This window comes from Centropristis striata, chromosome 3 (genome assembly GCF_030273125.1).
Source record: "Centropristis striata isolate RG_2023a ecotype Rhode Island chromosome 3, C.striata_1.0, whole genome shotgun sequence".
In the NCBI taxonomy this organism is placed as follows: domain Eukaryota; kingdom Metazoa; phylum Chordata; class Actinopteri; order Perciformes; family Serranidae; genus Centropristis; species Centropristis striata.
Genome location: NC_081519.1, coordinates 1229387 through 1254592, shown reverse-complemented (window position 1 = coordinate 1254592; position 25206 = coordinate 1229387). Strand labels below are relative to the sequence as shown.

At 40.3% G+C, this 25206-nt stretch overlaps 1 protein-coding gene across 1 annotated transcript in view; it reads right to left on the bottom strand.

The window, feature by feature from the left end:
• The window catches only part of LOC131969113 (uncharacterized), a 41856-nt gene that overhangs the window by 4712 nt on the left and 11938 nt on the right, over positions 1–25206 (bottom strand). Inside the window, exons 9-24 of the mRNA XM_059330266.1 lie at positions 18453–18532; positions 18046–18147; positions 17388–17492; positions 16749–16853; positions 15697–15775; positions 15306–15534; positions 15002–15059; positions 14467–14662; positions 14055–14109; positions 13265–13967; positions 13011–13184; positions 12721–12894; positions 12549–12595; positions 1458–1560; positions 1048–1152; positions 395–499 (exon numbers count right to left, since the gene is read on the bottom strand). Coding sequence (XP_059186249.1) covers positions 395–499; positions 1048–1152; positions 1458–1560; positions 12549–12595; positions 12721–12894; positions 13011–13184; positions 13265–13967; positions 14055–14109; positions 14467–14662; positions 15002–15059; positions 15306–15534; positions 15697–15775; positions 16749–16853; positions 17388–17492; positions 18046–18147; positions 18453–18532 — 2420 coding nt within the window. The remainder of the gene's footprint in view (positions 1–394; positions 500–1047; positions 1153–1457; positions 1561–12548; positions 12596–12720; positions 12895–13010; positions 13185–13264; positions 13968–14054; positions 14110–14466; positions 14663–15001; positions 15060–15305; positions 15535–15696; positions 15776–16748; positions 16854–17387; positions 17493–18045; positions 18148–18452; positions 18533–25206) is intronic.

Below are 25206 nucleotides of genomic sequence, written 5' to 3'. Positions count from 1 at the left end.
AAGAATGAGCTCACATTACGTCCGTAAAGATCCATGAGGAGATGTTTGGAGGTGAACAGTGAATCAGATGACTCTGATCCCACTGAGAATTAACAGCTCAGGCTGCAGCTTTTTGTAGCTTTTTGTAGCTCTAACCAACCCTCCATCATATAACTCTCCCTCACTGTTCACTGCTGAAGAGCCCTGGAGCAAGACACCCAAAACCTCCAGCTGCTCCAGTGGAGCTGCTCAGTGCCACACTGGTTGTACTGGGCAGACCCCAGTGTTAATGTGTTTGACTTAGACGTTTGGTGCTTTGAGAACTTCATCTGAGTCAGTAAAGGTTTAGAAACTGGAGATCTCACAACTAACAGTCGGATTGAAACACATGATTTTGTCTTTTATCAAACCTCACCTTTGATCAACATAGTGGCGTTCATCGTTGAAGACAACAGGAGTACCCATAGACTTGTCACTCTTCATGGACACTGAGCTGGGTTCAGGTTTTTCCAGTTTCCTCCTGATAGAAACACAAAATCAATTCTGCTCTGAACCTACAAGAAACATCACGGCTTGCATGATTCATGATTAATATTCTATTTAGACATGTTGTAGTGTTATTTGAACCCCTTAGGCTGGCCATCTGAACCTTTTGCCCCCATTGTTGTATCTGAGAGGTTGTAGTGGACCCAGATTTCAAGCTACTCGTCCTGCTGATCCGACTGAGAATCAACAGCTCAGTCTGCAGCTTTTTGTTGTTTTCACCTCACTGTTTTCTTCACCAGTCAGTTTGGTTTAGTCCCAATACCTCTCACCAACCCTACATTATAAAACTCTCCCTCACTGTTCACTGCTGAAGTGCCCTGGAGCAAAACACCCAGAACCTCCAGCTGCTCCAGTGGAGCTGCTCAGTGCCACACTGGTTGTACTGGGCAGATCCCAGTGTTAATGTGTTTGACTTAGACTTTTGGTGCTTTTAGAACTTCATCAGTAAAGGTTTGGAAACTGGAGATCTCACAACTAATAGTCGGATTGAAACACATGATTTTGTTTTTTATCAAACCTTACCTTTGATCAACATAGTGGCGTTCATCGTTGAAGACAACAGGAATACCCATAGACTTGTCACTCTTCATGGACACACAGCTGGGTTCAGGCTTTTCCAGTTTCCTCCTGATAGAAACACAAGATAAATTCTGCACTGTTCCCAGAAGGCATTTGTAACATTTTCTAAGATTCATGATCATCATTTAATTTAGACACTCCTCAATGTACAGTTTAAAACTGTATTCAATGCAGTGTGCAGCAGGAATTTATTTTGTAGAGTGACCACAATGGTTGATAGTAATGTGGTCCAACAATGAGAGACATTATGTATACATTCAGTAGTTCAGTGTCTGATGTGAACAATGATGGTGGAGTGATTTTGAGTGCTGAGCTCAATGAAGAATAGTCCTGGACAGAGATCCTCAACTCACCTCTTAGCTTTGGTCTGGCTGTCATGTTCCCAACACAGAGTAGTTTCAGAGGGAGGGTCTCCCTCCTCTCTGTCCTCACACTGATCCATAGCAGGGTCCACACCTGCAGAGAGAGATTCACTCTGTCACTACAACAACAACAACAACAACAACAACAACAACAACAACAGTGACGATATTCTCTGGAAGATGCTCAGCTGCTGAATTAATTCAGTCAGAGTCTTTGTATCTTCAGCTTCAGAACTCAGTTCCCCAGGATCCCTCACAGTTTCACACCTATGTATGAGGACCTCATTGGTCAAAAGGACCTCTGGCACAACAGGGGTCTCCAAGTTATGAACCCAAGACACAGCAAAGAACAGCTATTACATTTGCACAATGATCCGGTCTCAGCATAAGCCTTGACTATGTTCATTGTTATGTCATATTGTTAAGTCTCAATCTGCTCATTCTTCCCCCTAAAAACATCAGAAGATACCATTTGAAAAGGGTTATATTTCAAGATGGCATGCCCGCAGACCGCCCCTAGCGTTGCTAGGTTACCAACTCACATTGCTGCTGCTACAAAAAAATCTAGGGGAAAAACACAAACACACACACGTATATAGTCTGCTTGGATTAAACAGTGTTTTCTTTTACTTTGCTTTCTTATAAATAAATTTTTTTTGGAATATACATGCTGTCCATTCAATGTTGTGATTATGATAATGACTTATGCCAACCTCTTCTATGAAAATAACTCCAAATTCATTTCAACCTTTACTAAATATTTACATGGTAATTTGGTTATAATTATTAAGTCAGTCATTAATAAGTGTTCCAAATTGATAGTATGTAGTTTAAGAGATCACCAAACAATATGGAAAATAAAAACAATGCAAAATCAGGAATAATGTGAGTGCATCTTATCTCACAGACCTGTACGACTACAACCATGTACCATGGCTCCATTATTTAAGTTCTGAATGTTATCAGGCTTCTTGGGTATAAAACATCCAATGTGTGGGTTTAATTTCTTCATATTTACTGAACATAACCCCAGTTCCAAAAAACTTTGGAATGTTGTCTTAAAATGACATCTGTACAAAGACGTTTTATTAGGGCCTCGGGGCAATCTCACCGAGCACTGATCCCATCCAGCAATATCTGATGGGACCAGTGCTGCACTACTGTTATACTGTGGATTTCTTCTTCTTCCTCTTCCGGACGCAATTTCGTCCCGCTACTAGTCCTACAACTTAAAGAGTTGCAGGACAAATTATACATCAAAACGTGCGGTTTGATCGGGATCGGTGTGCTATTACTTTTCTCTACAGAATATGAATTTTTCGCGACGTAAGTCGCGAAAAACTGCCCAAAATTTTGCATTGAAATGAATGGGACGGCCAACACAAAATGAGCGAAAAAGAACAATAATTGGAGATATTTAAACGTCTACTTCTCAGGCATAATTTCACCTAGAGACTCCATTTAAACTTTAAACAGTAGACACAAGTCTTGTGTATCGGTGTATTAATCCACGTTTCGATAGGTCATATAGTTTTTTATCAATCCCTGTTCAATGACCATGATCATTTTTGGAGAAATTCTGAGATTATAATGGGTGTGTATTGCACGGAATGTTCGTGCCACAGTGTGTGACATCATCGCCAGAGAGTAGAGGGAGAGAAACAATTGTCAAAAAATAAATTTTAAAACTGCGCTCCAGGCCGCAAATTCCACTCTACAGAAATAATTTATACATAGAAACGTAGGAAAATTTGTCTTCTCACTCACAATCCTCTGGTAAAGCTGTCAGAGTTATAATTTGGGCGTAAGACGCACAGATGATCCACCAACACCACAACAGCCTCATTGGGTCCCATATTAAAAACGCAGGAAGATTTCGGAAGAAGGGAAATGTAACAGTTTTTTTAGATCGCCCTAATAAAGCAGTTTTTTCAGTTTTCTGAAAAAAAAAACATATGTAGACGTTCAGGAAGAACACAGGACGCTCAAAGTGAAGTCGGATCAATGATAGGTATTATGGTTTTGCCAAAAATGCTTTCTGTTTGAGGCCAGAAATTTCAGTCTGTCCACCTCTGCTGTCACTGTAACAGGTGTCAGTTAATTCTGTTGATTGCTTTGATCTTTGATGTGATTACAGTTACAGATACACACACACACACGTGCGTAAGCACGCACACTCCTCACACATGCATACACATGCTTCAAACACACGCACGCACGCACGCACGCACGCACCCACACACACACACACACACACACGCACACACACAGTAACTTTATGTGATTTTAATTACACACACACACACACACACACATTTTGAGGTTAAAGGGCATAGTTTGAAATCTCTGAAGAATCTCATCATAGTGTACACACACCGGCAGTAGCCCCCGTGGCCCTTTCAAAATTTCCCCAGAGGAAATTTTCTAGCTTAACCTCTTGTACAGGTTGTAGTATGTTTTATCAGATTAACTTTAATTCAATTTTCCACTACATAAATGACTGTATTGATGTATTATAGTAGATGGAATCAGATTACTCCTCCTTCAGTCTTTGTGCTGCTGCAACACCTGCATTTGTTCTCTGGGGTTCAATAAACTTTTATTTAATGCTATAAAGGGAGGATTTACTGCATGGACATCATAAACTGACAAATGTTTGATTTCATATCGTAAATGCGTGGTTTAATAAATTACAGTACAAAATATCATGAACCTTTTTAGTAGTTTCACAGTTTCTTCTACTCTGAGAATTTCCATCTTGTGTTCCTTTCTCCTCTATTTATTCTCCTTTCTCACTACATTTATCTAACTGTTACAGTTACTGTACAGGTGAAGATTTTACAGACAAAACAAAGAGTTTATAAAATCTGATTCGTTGTTCTAGTTTAAAGTGCTGAATTAAAGTCACAAACAAGCAACTACTTTGATGAGTGGATTTTTTTTTTCAGTCATTTTTAAACACTGTTGAATATAAATCATTGTGCTTCTGTTGTTAGCTGGTGATCCTGAACATGGAGGCTAACTGTTAGCACAGAGCTGAGCTCTTCTTATTACAAACTGCAGTTTTACACACACACACACACACACACACACAAAAGCCTGAATTTCTGCTTTTTGGAGTTTGATTAAACTATCAACTGAGAATCATTCAACTTGTTGAATGTAGTAAGTGTCACTTACCAAAAGTTTAACACGGAGGTAGCATCTGCGTCACAACGAGGGACGGAATGAAGTAACCAGAGAGACTTTGACTTTTAATCTCTCTTATCAAAATATATCTACGGCTCTAGTGTACAGCACTTTATGACACGCTAATAAAAAACTGACCAACCCAACACAGATTAAACATCATATTAAAAGACCTTTTCACAGGTAGTAAACAAGTTTAGTCCCTCAAACTACAAACAGCTCCATCTACACACAACCTGCAACATATCAAGGTTGTTCACAAAAACATAAGGAGTTTCTGGACTTCCTTCTGTCTTTGTGCTGTTGGACCAACACTTGAATTTGTTCTCTGGGGATCAATAAAGTTGTATTTAATGTTATAAAGGGAGGATTTACTGCAGGACTTTGGACTGCATTTACCCATAAACTGATAAATTATTGATTTTGTATCAAATACACAAATAATAAATGATAGTAGAAAATAACATTAAGCCTTTTAGTAGTTTCACAGTTTCTTGTTCTTTGAGTATTTCCATCTTGTGTTCCTTTCTCCTTTTACTGCACTACATTTATCTGATAGTTACAGTTACTCTACAGATGAAGATTATACAGACAAAACAAAGAATTTATAAAATCAGGTGTGTTGTTCTAGTTTAAACTGCCGTATTTAACAAGCAAGCAACTACTTTGATGATTACGTTTTTTCAGTCATTTTTAAACACTGTTGAATATAAATCATTGTGCTTCTGTTAGAGCAGCGGGTGATCCTGAACATGGAGGCTAACTGTTAGCACAGAGCTGCGCTCTTCTTATTACAAACTGCAGTTTTACACACACAAACGCCTGAATTTCTGCTTTTTGCAGTCTGATTAAACTAACATGAGATCAGAGATCAGCTGAGAATCATTCAACAAGTGTCACTTACCAAAAGTTTAACACGGAGGTAGCATCTGCATCACAACGAGGGACAGAGTGAAGTAACCAGAGAGACTTTGACTTTTAATCTCTCTTATCAAAACAAGCTAATAAAAATATAGACCAACCCAACACAGATTAAACATCGAATTAAAAATCCTTTTCACAGGTAGTGAACCAGTTTAGTCCCTCAAACTACAAACAGCTCCATCTACACACATCTTCAGCAACATATCAAGGTTGTTCACAAAAACATATATTCCGTTTCTGGACTTCCTTCAGTCTTTGTGCTGCTGCAACACCTGCATTTGTTCTCTGGGGATCAGTAAAGTTTTATTTAATGTTATAAAGGGAGGATTTACTGCAGTACCTTGAACTGCATGGACCTCATAAACTCATAAATTATTGATTTTATATAATAAATACATGGTTTAATAAATGACAATATTACTAAGTCATATTATTAATGACAAAATAATATGAAGCACTTTTAATCATCCTTATCAAAACATGTCTACGGAGCGAGTTACAGCACTAGACTAGCCACCCATGTTTCAGCTCACATTGTCCCCATTTAGGACCAACGTACGACTTAAAGCTGGGACAAAAAGGGTCTTGCATATCTTGCCCAGTTGGAGCCCACCTGACACCTTGTGTAATCCTGCCTTAAACCCACATGGTCAGTTAGCATTGGGACAACATGGAACCTGTGGACAATCCCACTTGCAACCCATATTTCAGCCCATACTGTCCCCATGTAGGTCCCACATAGGACTTAAAGCTGGGACCAAGATGAGTCTTGTCTGCTTTGCCCAGCTGGGGCCTACCTAAAACCTTGTGTAGTCCTACTTCAAACCCATGTGGGCAATTGGCCTGGGGCCACCATGGAACCAGCGGACAATCCCATATGCACTGCAAAAAAAGAAAAGTTGGGTGAACTCAAAATTTCAAGGCAACAAATTTCAATAAAAATTTCAAGTTGGACAATTAAACTAAATATTTTAAGTTTTTTTTGAGTTTGCTCAACTCTGAATTCAGATTTTTGTCAACTCAACACGATTGTAACACCGCTATGAAATGTCAGCTAATGTTGTGACCACAATTTTGAGTTAGCATTGATACGCTAATGGCTACTCTTGTAGCTGCAACAAGCAGCGCCGCTAGCGTCAGTTAGCCGCTAGCATCAGTTAGCCGCTAGCATCAGTTAGCCGCTAGCTTTCGCTAATGACCGAATTTCACCGCTTTCCAGCATTTCACAACAAAGAAATAAGAGTTATCAGAACTATTGTCCCTTGTTGTGAACCCCAACTTAAAGATATAAGTAACAACAACTCACCAACTTGTTTTTGAGCAGACAACTGGCTTCCTTTGTTGTGCTAACTTACATTATTGCCCTAAATGTCAATCATTTATATTTATATTTCCAAGTTTTACCAACTTAAATCACTGTTTTAGGCCAAAAAATACAAGTTGGCTTTTTTGCAGTGTGGGTGTGATCTGAGAATCCCATACAGGACCCATTATTTAGCCCATTTTGTACCCACATGGGCCCCACTTAAAAATGTTGGCTGGGTAAGAGGGGCACCGAAAGCTCCGTTTGGTGAAGGGGATGGAGCTAGGTACTGGGGGTCAAGGGAATGGAGGGATTAGTATGTGGGAGGGAGTATTTTGTAGTTGATGCAGGATTTGATAGCCCTAACCCTGCAGTAGAGGGTTTGGTTCTAATGTAGATCTGTGTTGTTTGTGTAAGAGTAGAAGTTGAGGCGATGTTGATATATTTATTATAAAATAAAATAATTTACTGCTGAAACAAAACATTTCCTGCTGTTGCTGCTTCGCCTTTCCAACAGCAAACTAAGAGTCTTTTATTAGCCATGTTCCTATTTAATTCAAAGTGAATTTTAAGCAAAATCTTGGATAAGGATGAATAAAATCTACATCTCAATTTGTGCAGCCCAGGGTGAATCTGTAGCCGTGTTTCCACTAAAGTTGAAGCAAATTTTGAAGCAAATGTGCATTAAAGAAAATGTGAATTAGAGACTTTTCCATCAACTGCATAAACATACTTTGGTAAGAAGATGGCAGTGTAATGCAGTAATCTCAGACAGTGGAAAGAGCTTCTTCTTCTTCTTCTTCTTCTTCTTCTTCTTCTTTTGTTTTTTCCGGCAGAACGGAAACAACTGATCAGTTAAATGTCAGAAGGCATTTGGAAAACGTGTAACGCCCATTTAGCATTTAAACTATATTTTAAAAAAAGACAAAAGAACACCTCAAGCAAGACTAAAAACTTTTATCTGCATTTTCAAAAGTTTTATCGGTAACACTTTACATAACGATCATTTATAAATGATAAACAGATAGTTTATTAATGTTTAATCAACATTCATAAACCGTTTATAGGCCATTTAGAATGGTAAATACATAATGTATTACTGTTTAAGTAACTAAATCATTTATAAATGGGATAGAGAGAAATAAAAAAAAACATCAGCTCAGGATGAAAAACAGTCGAGGCGCCGACCGTAATCGATCAAAGAGACGCAAATAAATGAGTAGAAATTAAGTGTAAAATTAAAAGAGTGAGAGGAGTTCGCTTCACTTTTAAACACTGAGTGTGTGGATCTGAGTGTGTGTGTGTACTTGTACTTCCTACATAGTGAGGACCGCTAAACGTATTTAACCAGCAGAGTGAGGACATTTTTGGGAAGTGAGGACATTTTGACCGGTCCTCACTTCTAGGCCTGTTTGAGGGTAAAGACTTTGTTTTAAGGTCCAGGATACAATTGTGGGTGTGTTGGTGTGTGTATGTACTTGTACTTCCTGCATTAAGAGGACCGCTAAACGTATTCAACCAACAGAGTGAGGACATTTTAGGGAAGTGAAGACATTTTAGCTGGTCCTCACCTCTAGGCCTGTTTGAGGGTAAAGACTTTGCTTTATGGTCCAGGATACAATTGTAGGTGTGTGTGTTTGTGAATACTTGTACTTCCTACATAGTGAGGACCGCTATTTAACCAACAGAGTGAGGACATTTATGGGAAGTGTGGACATTTTTGCCAGTCCTCAGTTCTAGGCCTGACTTTGCTTTAAGGTCCAGGATACAATTGTGTGTGTGTGTGTGTGTGTGTACTTGTACTTGTACTTCCTGCATAAAGAGGATCGCTAAACGTATTCATCCAACAGAGTGACGACATTTTAGGGATAGTGAGGACATTTTGGCTGGTCCTCACTTCTAGGCCTGACTTTGCTTAAAGGTCCAGGATACAATTGTGGGTGTGTTGGTGTGTGTGTGTGTGTGTGTGTGTGTGTGTGTGTGTGTGTGCTTGTACTTCCTACAAAGTGAGGACCGCTAAACATATTCAACCAACAGAGCGAGGACATTTTTGGGAAGTGAGGACATTTTGGCCGGTCCTCACTTCTAGGCCTGTTTGAGGGTAAAGACTTTGCTTTAAGGTCCAGGATACAATTGTGGGCGTGTTGGTGTGTGTGTGTGTGTGTGTGTGTGTGTGTGTGTGTGTGTGTGTGTGTGTGCTTGTACTTCCTACATAGTGAGGACCGCTAAACGTATTTAACCAGCAGAATGAGGACATTTTAGGGAAGTGAGGACATTTTGGCCGGTCCTCACTTCTAGACCTGTTTGAGGGTAAAGACTTTGCTTTAAGGTCCAGGATACAATTGTGGGTGTGTGTGTTTGTGAATACTTGTACTTCCTACATAGTGAGGACCGCTATTTAACCAACATAGTGACGACATTTAAGGGGAAGTGAGGAAATTTTGGCCGGTCCTCACTTCTAGGCCTGTTTGAGGGTAAATACTTTGCTTTGAGGTCCAGGATACAATTGTAGGTGTGTGTGTTTGTGAATACTTGTACTTCCTACATAGTGAGGACCGCTATTTAACCAACAGAGTGAGGACATTTATGGGAAGTGTGGACATTTTTGCCAGTCCTCAGTTCTAGGCCTGACTTTGCTTTAAGGTCCAGGATACAATTGTGGGTGTGTGTGTGTGTGTGTGTGTGTGTGTGTGTGTGTGTGTGTGTGTGTGCTTGTACTTCCTACATAATGAGGACCGCTAAACATATTCAACCAACAGAGTAAGGACATTTTTGGGAAGTGTGGACATTTTGACCGGACCTCACTTCTAGGCCTGTTTGAGGGTAAATACTTTGCTTTTAGGTCCAGGATACAATTGTAGGTGTGTGTGTGTATACTTGTACTTCCTACATAGTGAGGACCGGGTGACGTGAGGACATTTTTGGGAAGTGAGGACATTTTGGCAGTTCCTCATTTTTATGCACGATCATTACTAGTTCGACTTATCGTTCGATATATAAAATGGACACAATAGTTTTTTTCAGGACTCGATATATTGTCATTTACATGCGTGTTTGTTTACATAAGCCATCAACATTTTGGCCAATCGTGCTGCTTCTTTACCTCCCATGTCACTCAGCCTGCTCTGTGCAGGAGGCAGGGCTCACACAAACACACACACACACACACACACACACACAGTGCAGACACTAGCCAGCTGAAGCACAGTGAGTGTGTTACTCAAAGCTAAATTTCCCGACGGCTGCACAACTCCAGAAAGTTTGGTGGAATAAATGGAATTGGTTTAAAAGCTGTTGTGGTGTGGGAACATTTTTTCAGATTCCAGCCGAATGAGCGAGCAGAACCCAGTAACGTCAACCTGCTGGTATGAGAACAGTGGCAACGCAAACTGGCAATACAACAAACCTGGAAATGCTTTTTTTTTTTTTTGAGTAATATTTTTATTGCATGTTCCAATATAGACAAAAACAACAAACAACAAACTGTGGCCACAAAAAAACAAATATCCAACTACTTATTATGTAATACAGACAATACAATGAAAATGCTCGGTCCCATTACAATTATATACATCTAAATATATACATCTGGGGAAAAAAGAGTAGTAAGTAGTAAAAAAAAAAAAAAATATTTACAATAATCTCAATTTCCATTTTGAGAGAAAATTATGTATTTTGAAAGGAAAATATATATATATTATAAACAATAATAATTATACGTAAAGTAATGTCCTGCCTTATAACCCAAAAACATCAGTTAGCCTGTTTCCCTTATTGCCATCTATCATCCCATTTAAATTCAATAGTTGTGAGTGTTGAAGAAGGGTGCCCAGATGAAGTCAAATATCACATTGCCAGCCCCCAATTGTTGGAGGTGCATTATCAATCCATCTGAGCAATATATTCTTTCAAGCAGCAAATGTGAGAATACTGAGCAGCTCTGATCTCTAATGAGACCCTTTAATATGAGGACTGGGTAAACCGAGAAGCAGAACCTGTGGATCACTTGACATTTGAAACACAAACGCTAGCCCGCTAGCCTGTATCAATCACATTGCAGTTAAACAAATCAAATAAATGAATGATACACGTTTTAGTTGGTCTCTCTCAATAGCACTGAGTTGGTCTTGTTGGTCAGATAATAATAACCCTAACGTTTTACAGTCAACCCTATTTTGGTGCAAAATACAGACATAAAAGTAGCACAGTCAATGTCAGCAAATATGAACACGATTACATAAACAAAAGATGGCACTCAAGATGAAGTGTATAGATAGCATAGTGAGCATTTATAAGCATTGAACAAAAAAGAAAAAAGATATACTTAAAGTGTTTCCAGTGAAACAAGGAAAATTGTTGATCATGTGTTGATCAATTGTTGATCATCATCACGGACAAATGAATGTTTTGTGTTTGAGTCTGAGACAGATCTGCTTCACATTGCAGGTTGTGAGTCATGGTGAGCAGACTGAAATGATTTCACTCAGCAGAGTTTCTGTTCACAGAAGAGAGTCTCAGACCTGCAGAGGACACAGAGACACTGAGGAACCAGGTGACCAGAACCTGAACCCAGGATAAAGAGGTTCAGTGAATGTGGTGTTGAAGGTGTGGAGGTGGATCAGAGAGTCAGAGGAGACTCTGTAGAAGGACAGAGAGCCAGCAGGACAGTCCACATACACTGCTACTCTACCAGAGGAGGAAGAGGAGGAGGAGAGATCTGTTCTTATGTTTTTGTGGCAGACAAAGTAACCTTCATCAGAGCACCTCAGACTCCAGGACTGATCATTCGCTCCAAACAAACAGTCATAACTGTCTCCTCCCCTGCTGATTCCTCTGTAACTCACTGAGATATCAACTTTTCCTCTCCACTCAACCTCCCAGTAACAGCGACCAGTCCGACCAGTTCTACACAGCACCTGAGGATACCAGTCAAATCTGTCTGGATAACGAGGATATGGCTGATCCTCCTCCATACGTGTCACCTTCGTGTTGCTGTCAGACAGTTTGAGTTTTCTGTTTGCTGTGTTTGTGTCCAGTTCCAGTTCACAGACATCTGATGGAGAGAACAAGACACAAAACAGCAGCAGGTTATCATCTGTTGATTTATTAACAACTTTACTGACAATCAGTGAAAGAATATCATTCAAACTTTCACAGTTTAACAGTAAGTTAACATGAGAGTCAACATGTCATACCTCACACACAATGACAATATTTCATGTCTTTACTGACCACATCATCACACATCACAACATTAATAGTGCGGGTGGAAAAAGAAAGTGAACCCTTGAACTTAATAGCTGGTCCAACCTCCTTTGGCAGCAATAACCTCAACCAAAATTCTGGTAGCTGCTGATCAGACCTGCACAACATTCAGAAGGAATTTTGGACATTCTTTCTGACAGAACTGCTTCAGCTCAGCTGTAATCTTAGGTTAACCGGATGTAAAAGTACCAGGAATCAAAGTCTGCTTTATGTTGGCTGCACTGTTAATGAAATGTATTTATTAGTTTTTTGGATCACTGTGTTCACTTTCTTTGTGTTTGTGGATTTTAAATGGATTGATTGAATTCTAACATCTTTCCAGCCACACTGACTGAAAACAGAATGTGAAATCTGCTGTAACATGTGCAGAGTTCTAATGAATTAAGCTGAAACACACTCACACTTCCTCAGACCAGGTTTCAACCACTGCAGTCCACTATGGTCCACCCTGCAGGAAGAGACACAGACACAATCGACTTCATATCACCATTAAACGTGAACCATAGACACTCTTAGAGACACAGACACAGTGAGAGCTGCTGTCTGTCCACCTGTCCACCTGCCTGTCCATACCTGAGAGTTTCCAGTCTCCAGTTGCGATCCATCAGTCCAGCAGACAGACGCTTCTCTCCTGAGTCTCCTGGATGATTGTATCTCAGGTCCAGCTCTCTCAGATGGGAGGGGTTGGAGCTCAGAGCTGAGGCCAGAGAAGCACAGCCTTCCTCTGTGATCATACAGCCTGACAGACTAAACACACATACACACACAGTAAGCGTAAACCTTGCTAGATGTTCATAACTGTAACACTAATGGAGCTCAAAATAAAACAGCTGTAAGCTTCTAAAAAACAGTAGAATTCTGACCTGAGAGTTTCCAGTCTGCAGTGCGGACTCTTCAGTCCAGCAGAAAAATGCTGCACTCCTGAATCCTGCAGTTCGTTGTTACTCAGGTCCAGGTGTCTCAGTCTAGAGGACTGGGAGCTGAGGACTGACGACAGAGCTTCACAGCTTCTCTCTGAGAGCTTACAGGCACCGAGCCTGGAAAAGGAATCAGAAAAACATGAGAACAAATACAAACAATAGAAACTACATTTAATCTGGATAGTGTGAGCACCTACAGAGCTTTGTTGGAGACTTTGACCAGCGGCAGCAGCCTGAGAAGAGCCTCCTCTGAAGCAGAGTATTTCTTCAGGTCAAACACGTCCAGATCTGTTTTTGATGACAGTAAGATGAAGACCAGAGCTGACCAGTGAGCAGGAGACAGTTTATCTGTGGAGAGACTTCCTGATCTCATGGACTGTTGGATCTCCTCCACTAGAGAACAATAATTCAGTTCATTCAGACAGTGGAACAGGTTGATGCTTCTCTCTACATGCAGATCCCCACTGATCTTCTTCTTGATGTATTCGACTGTTTTCTGATTGTTCTGTGAGCTACTTCCTGTTTGTGTTAGCAGGCCTCTGAGGAGATCCTGATTGGTCTGCAGAGAAAGACCCAGGAGGAAGCGTAGGAACAAGTCTAGGTGTCCATTTGGACTCTGCAAGGCCTTGTCAACAGCACTCTGGTAGAGACTAGTTGGGTCAGGTTTGTTCAGTAGTAGGATAAACCAGTTGGAGGTTGTTGGTTTTTCTTCCATCAGATTGACTCCAGAGTTGAAGAAGGTCAGATGGACATGAAGAGCAGCGAGAAACTCCTGAACACTCAGATGGACGAAGCAGAACACCCTGTTCTGGTACAGTCCACTTTCCTCTCTAAAGACCTGTGTGAACACTCCTGAGTACACTGAGGCTGCTTCGATATCGATGCCACAGTCTTTCAGGTCTGAGTCATAGAAGATTAGGTTTCCTTTCTGCAGCTGATCAAAAGCCAGTTTTCCCAGAGACTCAATCATCTCCCTGCTCTCTGCACTCCAGTGTGGATCTGTCTCAGCTCCTCCATCATACTTGATGTTCTTCATTTTGGACTGAACCACCAGGAAGTGGATGTACAGCTCAGTCAGGGTCTTGGGCAGTTCTCCTCCCTCTCTGGTTTTCATCAGCTTCTCCAGAACTGTAGCAGAGATCCAGCAGAAGACTGGGATGTGGCACATGATGTGGAGGCTTCGTGATTTCTTTATGTGGGAGATGATTCTGCCGGCCTGCTCCTTTTCTCTGAATTTCTTCCTGAAGTACTCCTTCTTCTGTGGGTCAGTGAACCCTCTGACCTCTGTCACCATGTCAACACAGCCAGGAGGGATCTGATTGGCTGCTGCAGGCCGTGTGGTTATCCAGAGGCGAGCAGAGGGAAGCAGTTTTCCCCTGATGAGGTTTATCAGCAGCACAGCCACTGAGGTGGACTCTGTGACATCAGTCAGGATCTCAGTGGTTTGAAATTCCAGACGATATCGATACTCATCCAGACCGTCAAAGATGAACAAAACATCAAACTCTTCAAACCGTGCTTCTTTGGTTTCAGGAAAGAAGTGATGAACAAGCTCCACCAAGCTGAACTTTTTCTCTTTCAACATATTCAACTCTCTGAAAGTGAATGGAAATATAAAGTGGATGTCCTGGTTGGTTTTGTCTTCAGCCCAGTCCAGAGTGAACTTCTGTGTTAAGACTGTTTTCCCAATGCCAGCCACTCCCTTTGTCAGCACGGTTCTGATTGGTTTATCTCTTCCAGGTGGGGCTTTAAAGATGTCTTCTCGTCTGATTGTTGTTTCTGGTCTGGCTGGCTTCCTGTATGCCTTTTCAATCTGTCTGACCTCATGTTCATCATTGACCTCTGCAGTCCCTCCCTCTATGATGTAGAGCTCTGTGTAGATCTGATTCAGAAGGGTTGGGTTTCCTGCTTTAGAGATCCCCTCAAACACACACTGGAACTTCTTCCTCAGGTCAGACTTCAGGCTACGTCGGCACACTGCAGCACGAGTTCCTGAATGAACAAACAACAGATGAAATCAGTGAGTGCATCCTTTAATGCAACATGTGAGTGTGACTGTAGAGTTTTTGCTCCTCGGTCAGTTTTATTCGGCTCATCAGTTGAGGACAAACAGCTTCTAATCTGATGCAGATGTGTAGCAGTAGAGTCAGTCCAGCATAGAGACTGGAAATGTAAACATTGCCCATGTTGCTTCCTTTTCATCTTTTATCATGTTAAATTTTAGAGAAATCCACTTACTGCTCTGCAGACAGTCAGCCAGCTCCTCCTGCTTCATTCGTCTCAGGAAGTGAAGTGTGATCTTCACAAATGCCTCTCTGCTTCTCCCTCTCTGCTCCTCATCCTCACCCTTTAACACCTCCTCATCCTCCTTCTGACTCTCTAAGCAGTCTGGGTAATCTGGACTCAGAACCTTCTGGATCTTCTTCAGCTCGTTCTTCACAAAAGTGACGATGTCCTCCTCCAGTAGCTGGAACAGAATATTATATAAACAACACAATCAAATGAAAATCCCAGAAGCAAACATCAGCTCCATGTTGGACAGACTAACAGTCCATTTGTCTAAACAGTGCAGCATGGAAATGATTGTGACCAGAATAGGTGTAAAAGTAGCTGTTGTACATGTACAGACCCTAAATATGGAGTCCAGGTGCGTTTGATGCTGCTGGGCAGAGTGACCACCGGGAACCACTGAGCTCTCCTGGTCCACTCTGTGGAGGAATCATGAAGAATGAGCTCACATTACGTCCGTAAAGATCCATGAGGAGATGTAAGGAGGTGAAACGTGAATCAGATGACTCTGATCCCACTGAGAATTAACAGCTCAGTCTGCAGCTTTTTGTAGCTTTCAGCTCACTTTTTTCTTCACCAGTCAATTGAGTCCCAACAGCTCTCACCAACCCTCCATCATATAACTCTCCCTCACTGTTCACTGATGAAGTGCCCTGGAGCAAGACACCCAAAACCTCAAGCTGCTCCAGTGGAGCTGCTCAGTGTCACACTGGTTGTACTGGGCAGATCCCAGTGTGAATGTGTTTGACTAAGACTTTTGGTGCTTTGAGAAGCTTTTGAGAAGACAACAGGAGTACCCATAGACCGGTGACTCTTCATGGACACAGAGCTGGGTTCAGGTTTTTCCAGTTAGTCCCTGATAGAAATACAAAATCAATTCTGCTCTGAACCTACAAGAAACATCAGGGCTTGCATGATTCATGATTAATATTCTATTTGGACATGTTGTAGTGTTATTTGAACCCCTCAGACAAGCCATCGGAACATTTTGCCCCCATTGTTGTATCTGAGAGGTTGTAGTGGAACCAGATTTCAAGCTACTCGTCCTGCTGATCCGACTGAGAATCAACAGCTCAGTCTGCAGCTTTTTGTTGTTTTCACCTCACTGTTTTCTTCACCAGTCAGTTTGGTTTAGTCCCAATACCTCTCACAAACCCTAAAACTCTCTCTCATTGTACCCTGCTGAATTGCCCTGGAGCAAAACACCCAAAACCTCCAGCTGCTCCAGTGGAGCTGCTCAGTGTCGCACTGGTTGTACTGGGCAGATCCCACTGTTAATGTGCTTTTGGGGCTTTAAGAACTTCATCTGAGTCAGTAAAGGGTTAGAAACTGGAGATCTCACAACTAATAGTCGGATTGAAACACATGATTTTGTCTTTTATCAAACCTCACCTTTGATCAACATAGTGGCGCTCATCGTTGAAGACAACAGGAGTACCCATAGACCGGTGACTCTTCATGGACACACTGCTGGGTTCAGGTTTTTCCAGTTTCCTCCTGATAGAAACAAAAGATAAATTCTGCTCTGAACCGACAAGAAACATCACAGCTTGCATGATTCACGATCAATATCCATTTAGACAAGTTGTAGTGTTATTTGAACCCCTCAGACAAGCCATCTGAACCTTTTGCCCCCATTGTTGTATCTGAGAGGTTGTAGTGGACCCAGATTTCAAGCTACTCATCCTGCTGATCCGACTGAGAATCAACAGCTCATTCTGCACTTCTTGTTGTTTTCACCTCACTGTTTTCTTCACCAGTCAGTTTGGTTTAGTCCCAATACCTCTCACAAACCCTAAAACTCTCTCTCATTGTACCCTGCTGAATTGCCCTGGAGCAAAACACCCAAAACCTCCAGCTGCTCTAGTGGAGCTGCTCAGTGTCGCACTGGTTGTACTGGGCAGATCCCAGTGTTAATGTGCTTTTGGGGCTTTAAGAACTTCATCTGAGTCAGTAAAGGGTTAGAAACTGGAGATCTCACAACTAATAGTCGGATTGAAACACATGATTTTGTCTTTTATCAAACCTCACCTTTGATCAACATAGTGGCGCTCATCATTGAAGACAACAGGAGTACCCATAGACCGGTGACTCTTCATGGACACACAGCTGGGTTCAGGTTTTTCCAGTTTCCTCCTGATAGAAACAAAAGATAAATTCTGCTCTGAACCGACAAGAAACATCACAGCTTGCATGATTCACGATCAATATCCATTTAGACAAGTTGTAGTGTTATTTGAACCCCTCAGACAAGCCATCTGAACCTTTTGCCCCCATTGTTGTATCTGAGAGGTTGTAGTGGACCCAGATTTCAAGCTACTCGTCCTGCTGATCCGACTGAGAATCAACAGCTCAGTCTGCAGCTTTTTGTTGTTTTCACCTCACTGTTTTCTTCACCAGTCAGTTTGGTTTAGTCCCAATACCTCTCAACAACCCTACATTATAAAACTCTCTCTCATTGTACCCTGCTGAATTGCCCTGGAGCAAAACACCCAAAACCCCCAGCTGCTCCAGTGGAGCTGCTCAGTGTCACACTGGTTGTACTGGGCAGTTCCCAGTGTTTATGTGTTTGACTAAGACTTTTGGGGCTTTGAGAACTTCATCTGAGTCAGTAAAGGTTTAGAAACTGGAGATTTCACAACTAACAGTCGGACTGAAACACATGATTTTGTCTTTTATCAAACCCCACCTTTGATCAACATAGTGGCGCTCATCGTTGAAGACAACAGGAGTACCCATAGACCGGTCACTCATGGACACACAGCTGGGTTCAGGCTTTTCCAGTTTCCTCCTGATAGAAACACAAGATAAATTCTGCACTGTTCCCAGAAGGCATTTGTAACATTTTCTAAGATTCATGATCATCATTTAATTTAGACACTCCTCAATGTACAGTTTAAAACTGTATTCAATGCAGTGTGCAGCAGGAATTTATTTTGTAGGGTGACCACAATGGTTGATAGTAATGTTGTCCAATAAGGAGAGACATTATGTATACATTCTGTAGTTCAGTGTCTGATGTGAACAATGATGGTGGAGTGATTTTGAGTGCTGAGCTCAATGAAGAATAGTCCTGGACAGAGATCCTCAACTCACCTCTTAGCTTTGGTCTGGCTGTCATGTTCCCAACACAGAGTAGTTTCAGAGGGAGGGTCTCCCTCCTCTCTGTCCTCACACTGATCCATAGCAGAGTCCACACCTGCAGAGAGAGATTCACTCTGTCACTACAACAACAACAACAACAACAACAACAACAACAACAACAACAGTGACGATATTCTCTGGAAGATGCTCAGCTGCTGAATTAATTCAGTCAGAGTCTTTGTATCTTCAGCTTCAGAACTCAGTTCCCCAGGATCCCTCCCAGTTTCACACCTATGTATGAGAACCTCATTGGTCAAAAGGACCTCTGGCACAACAGGGGTCTCCAAGTTATGAACCCAAGACACAGCAAAGAACAGCAATTACATTTGCACAATGATCCGGTCTCAGCATAAGCCTTGACTCTGTTCATTGTTATGTAATGTTGTTAAGTCTCAATCTGTTCATTCTTTCCCAAAAACATCAGAAGATACCATTTTAAAGGGTTATTTTTCAAGATGGCATGCCCGCAGACCCCCATTGCTGTTGCTACAAAAAAATCTAGGGGAAAAACTGCACACACACACACACACACACACACACACACACACACACACACACACACACATAAATAGTCTGCTTGGATTAAACAGTGTTTTCTTTTACTTTGCTTTCTTATAAATAAATGTTTTTTGGAATATACATGCTGTCCATTAAATGTTGTGATTATGATAATGACTTATGCCAACCTCTTCTATGAAAATAACTCCAAATTCATTTCAACCTTTAATAAAAATTGACATGGTAATTTGGTTATAATTATTAAGTCAGGCATTAATAAGTGTTCCAAATTGAAAGTATGTAGTTTAAGAGATCACCAAACAATATGGAAAATAAAAACAATGCAAAATCAGGAATAATGTGAGTGCACCTTATCTCACAGACCTGTACGACTACAACCATGTACCATGGTACCATTATTTAAGTTCTGAATGTTATCAGGCTTCTTGGGTATAAAACATCCAATGTCTGGGTTTAATTTCTTCATATTTACTGAACATAACCCCAGTTCCAAAAAACTTTGGAATGTTGTCTTAAAATGACATCTGTACAAAGACTTTTTATTTAACCTCTTGTACAGGTAAAATATATTTAATTATCTATAAAATACTAAAGTGTGTGAAATGATTTAATAGGATCATATTTGATTTATAATACGTTGCACATATTTGTGACAAAATTAGTATTTATTATTATTTTAATGTCTTATTATTATCATTATTATTATTATTATTATTATTATTATTATTATTATTATTAATTATTTGAAACAAGCAACTTAAATGAGCAGGTTTAGACAACAACAACACTTATTTAGCAATAATAACCATGTTTTAACAGTAATAATTGTTGGGGTTTACTCTGCCTCACACCTGAGCACCACTTATGTGGGTCAGAAGTTATTAATAATTATCAACATTTATTATTATATAAAATATTATGACTTCATTTACTCTGGGTCACCTCTGGATGGGGCACCTATCATGTAACTGTTTTATCAGATTAACTTTAATTACATTTTCCACTGGATAAATGACTGTATTGATGTATTATAGTAGATGGAATCAGATTACTCCTCCTTCAGTCTTTGTGCTGCTGCAACACCTGCATTTATTCTCTGGGGATCAATAAAGTTTTATTTAATGTTATAAAGGGAGGATTTACTGCAGGACTTTGAACTGCACGGACCTTGTAAACTGGTAAATGTTTGATTTTCTATCATAAATGCGTGGTTTATTAAGTGACAGTACAAAATAACATGAAGCATTTTTGTAGTTTTACAGTTTCTTCTACTTAAACTGAGTATTTCCATCTTGTCTTCCTTTCTCCTTTATTTATTCCCCTTTCTCACTACATTTATCTAACTGTTACAGTAACTGTACAGATGAAGATTTTACAGACAAAACAAAGAGTTTATAAAATCTGATGTGTTGTGTTACACAGAGCTGCGCTGTTCTTATTACAAACTGCAGTTTTACACACACAAACGCCTGAATTTCTGCATTTTGCAGTCTGATTAAACTAACATGTGATCAGAGATCAGCTGAGAAACATTCAACAAGTGTCACTTACCCAAAGTTTAACACGGAGGTAGCATCTGCGTCACAACGAGGGACAGAGTGAAGAACCAGAGAGACTTTGACTTTTAATCTCTTTTATCAAAACACGCCAATAATAAAACTGACCTACCCAACACAGATTAAACATCATATTAAAAGTCCTTTTCACAGGTAATGAACCAGTTTAGTCCCTCAAACTACAAACAGCTCCATCTACACACATATTCTGCAACATATCAAGGTTGAAAAACATATAAAAAAACATATATTCTGTTTCTGTACTTCCTTCTGTCTTTGGTGCTGTTGGACCAACACTTGAATTTGTACTCTGGGGATCAATAATAGTTTTATTTAATGTTATAAAGGGAGGATTTACTGCAGGACTTTGGACTGTATTGACCCATAAACTGATAAATCATTGATTTTATATCAAATACACAAATAATAAATGACAAAATAACATTTAGCCCTGAGTTTCACAATTTCTTGTACTTTGAGTATTTGCATCTTGTGTTCCTTTCTCCTTTTACTGCACTACATTTCAGTGGCGGTTCTAGACCAATTTTACTGTTTGGCCAAGGAGGGGCCAGTGTTTAATCAGAGGGGCACATTAAAAATCGTCAAAAATGATATTTAAGCATCAAAACCTTTATTTTAGCTAAAAGTCTCATATTTGGAAGAACTACATTGATTGAAACACTGAGACTCACCAACATTAACAGTTATTTTTGTACGACAATGACATTTCTCATTTTTGTGCACAATTACTTTTTATTTTTATTTTGAAAGTGCAGCACAGTGAGAATGATCTTTATATTTAGCTGTTATTGCACAATTAAACTATTATATAATGTACACATTTTGGGTTCCTTTTGTGTACAATGAGATATTGTTTGAACAAAAAATAGGTCAGAATTGTTCTGTTGTTCATTGTTACAAATTTATCATTTTATTATTAATTTGACACAGGGGCCACAGCAGGGGCCAAGGGCTTCTTCACAGGGGCAGTGGCCCCTGTAGGCCCCTGTGTAGAACCGCCACTGCTACATTTATCTGATAGTTAGGGCCTCGGGGCAATCACACCGAGCACTACTGTTATACTGTGGATTTCTTCTTCTTCCTCTTCCGGACGCAATTTCGTCCCGCTACTAGTCCTACAACTTGAAGAGGTGAAGGACAAATTATATATCAAAACGTGCGGTTTGATCGGGATCGGTGTGCTATTACTTTTCTCTACATAATACGAATTTTTTGTGACGTAAATCGTGAAAAAATGCCAAAAATTTTGTATTGAAATGAATGGGACGGGCGAAAGAAAATGAGCGAAAAAGAACAATAATTGGAGATTTTTAAATGTCTATTTCTCCGGCATAATTTCACCTAGAGACTCCATTTAAACTTTAAACAGTAGACACAAGTCTTGTGTATCAGTGTATTAATCCACGTTTCGATAGGTCATATAGTTTTTTATCAATCCCTGTTCAATGACCATGATCATTTTTGGAGAAATTCTGAGATTATAATGGGTGTGTATTGCACGGAATGTTCGTGTCACAGTGTGTGACATCATTGCCAGAGTGTAGAGGGAGAGAAAAAACTGTCAAAAAATAAATTTGAAAACTGCGCTCCAGGCCGCAAATTCCACTCTACAGAAATAATTTATACATAGAAACGTAGGAAATTTAGTCTTCTCCCTCACAATCCTCTGGTAAAGCTGTCAGAGTTATAGTTTTGGGGTAGGACGCCCAGATGCGCCACCAACACCACCAACAGCCTCATTGGCTCCCATATTAAAAACGCAGGAAGATTTTGGCAAAAGGGATTTGTAACAGTTTTTTTAGATCGCTCTAACAAAGCTATTTTTTTCATTTTTCTTAAAAAAAAACCATATGTAGACGTTCAGGAAGAACTCAGGACGCTCAAAGTGAAGTCGGATCAATGATAGGTATTATGGTTTTGCCAAAAATGCTTTCTGTTCAAGGCCAGAATTTTCAGTTTGTCGACCTCTTGCTGCTCAGTGTGGCAGAACTGTCTCCACCTTCAGTTAATTTCAGTTGATTGCTCTGCTCTGATTGGTCGACTCCACCTGGCCAACTGGTTGCTTAGCTACCACAGCCCCCCCTCCTCCAACACAGACATTTTAACTGAAAACAGTTAACTGTAACTCAACAGACATGGCATTTCTTCATAAAAAATGAGACCTTATAACTTGACCATACATTGTCCAATCTGCCTCAAACTTGTCATGCATGATGATGGTTCATCATTTACCAGTTCTACATAACAATGTTTCATGAATTCCCGCCCTTTTTGATTAGCCACGCCCCCTTTCATAACTAATGAACTGTTTGTCCTAGAAACTTGTATAAGGTGTCAGATTACTCTGCATAGAGTCCCTGTTTAACTGGTGATTGATTACCCCGCCCCTTTTTATTAGCCACGCCCCCTTTTACTAACTCTTGAACCATTTGTCCTGGAGACTTGTATGAGGTGTCAGTGTACTCAGCAGAAAGTCCCTGTTTAATCCCCTCCCCTTTTGATAAGCCACAAGAGTCACGGTCCAGAGGCAAGCACACAATCAAAATTTCTTTAGAAATTTTCTAGTTACTATTACTCTACAGATGAAGATTGTACAGACAAAACAAAGAATTTATAAAATCAGGTGTGTTGTTCTCGTTTAAACTGCCGTATTAAACAAACAAGCGACTACTTTGATGAGTCAGTGTTTTTAGTCATTTTTAAACACTGTTGAATATAAATCATTGTGCTTCTGTTGTTAGAGCAGCGGGTGATCCTGAACATGGAGGCTAACTGTTAGCACAGAGCTGAGCTCTTCTTATTACAAACTGCAGTTTTACACACACAAACGTCTGAATTTCTGCATTTTGCAGTCTGATTAAACTAACATGAGATCAGAGATCAGCTGAGAATCCTAAAACAAGTGTCACTTACCAAAAGTTTAACACGGAGGTAGCATCTGCATCACAACGAGGGACAGAGTGAAGTAACCAGAGAGAGACTTTGACTTTTAATCTCCCTTATAAAACATGTGGAGCGTGATTCTACAGCACTTTATGACACGCTAATAAAAAAACTGACCAACCCAACACAGATTAAACATCATATTAAAAGACCTTTTCACAGGTAGTGAACCAGTTTAGTCCCTCAAACTACAAACAGCTCCATCTACACACATCTTCTGCAACATATCAAGGTTGTTCACAAAAACATATATTCAGTTTCTGGACTTACTTCTGTCTTTGTGCTGCTCCAACACCTGCATTTGTTCTCTGGGATCAATAAACTTTTATCTAATGTTATCAAGGGAGGATTTACTGCAGGACTTTGAACTGCATGGACCTCATAAACTCATAAATTATTGATTTTATATAATAAATACATGGTTTAATAAATGACAGTACAAAATAACATGAAGCACTTTTAATCATCCTTATCAAAACATGTCTACGGAGCGAGTTACAGCACTAGACTGTCCACCCATGTTTCAGCTCACATTGTCCCCATTTAGGACCAACATAGGACTTAAAGCTGGGACAAAAAAGGGTCTTGCATATCTTGCCCAGTTGGAGCCCACCTGACACCTTGTGTAATCCTGCCTTAAACCCACATGGTCAGTTAGCATTCGGCCAACATGGAACCTGTGGACAATCCCACTTGCAACCCATATTTCGGCCCATACTGTCAGTGGCGGTTCCAGACCAGTTTTACTGTGGGGGCCAAGGAGGGGCCAGTGTTTAATCAGAGGGGCACATTAGCACATGAAAAAATGGCAAAGATGATATTTAAGCATTCAAAATCTTTGAATGTCTTGAAAAAGACACAAAATGACCAAAAAAGACACAAAATGAGAAGACAGAATAACCAAAAAAAACCCACAGAAGACATAAAAATGACCAAAAAAGACACAAAATATCTAAAACAGACACAAAAAAGACACATAAATGACACCAATGACAAAAAAGACACAAAATGACAAAAAAAAGACACAAAATAACTAAAAAAGACAACAAAATTAACAAAATGACTTACAAAGACATGTAAAGACATGAAAAGGATTCAAAAATGGACAAAATATCCCTATAAGACTCCAGAGAGTTAAACTATTATACAATGTAACATTCTGGGTTCCTTTTGTGTACAATGAGATATTGTTTGAACAAAAAAAAGGTTAGAATTGTTCCATTGTTCATTGTTATAAATTGATCATTTTATCATTAATTTGACACAGGGGCCACAGCAGGGGCCAAAGGCTTCTTCACAGGGGCAGTGGCCCCTGGAGGCCCCTGTGTAGAACCACCACTGCATACTGTCCCCATGTAGGTCCCACATAGGACTTAAAGCTGGGACCAAGATGAGTCTTGTCTGCTTTGCCCAGCTGGGGCCTACCTAAAACCTTGTGTCATCCTACCTTAAACCCACATGGGCAACTGGCTTGGGGCCACCATGGAACCAGCGGACAATCCCATATGGGTGTGATCTGAGAATCCCATACAGGACCCATTATTTAGCCCACTTTGTACCCACATGGGCCCCACTTAAAAATGTTGGCTGGGTAAGAGGGGCACCGAAAGCTCTGTTTCCAAAAAGTCTGCTGCCTGGTGAAGGGAATGGAGGGATTTGTATGTGGG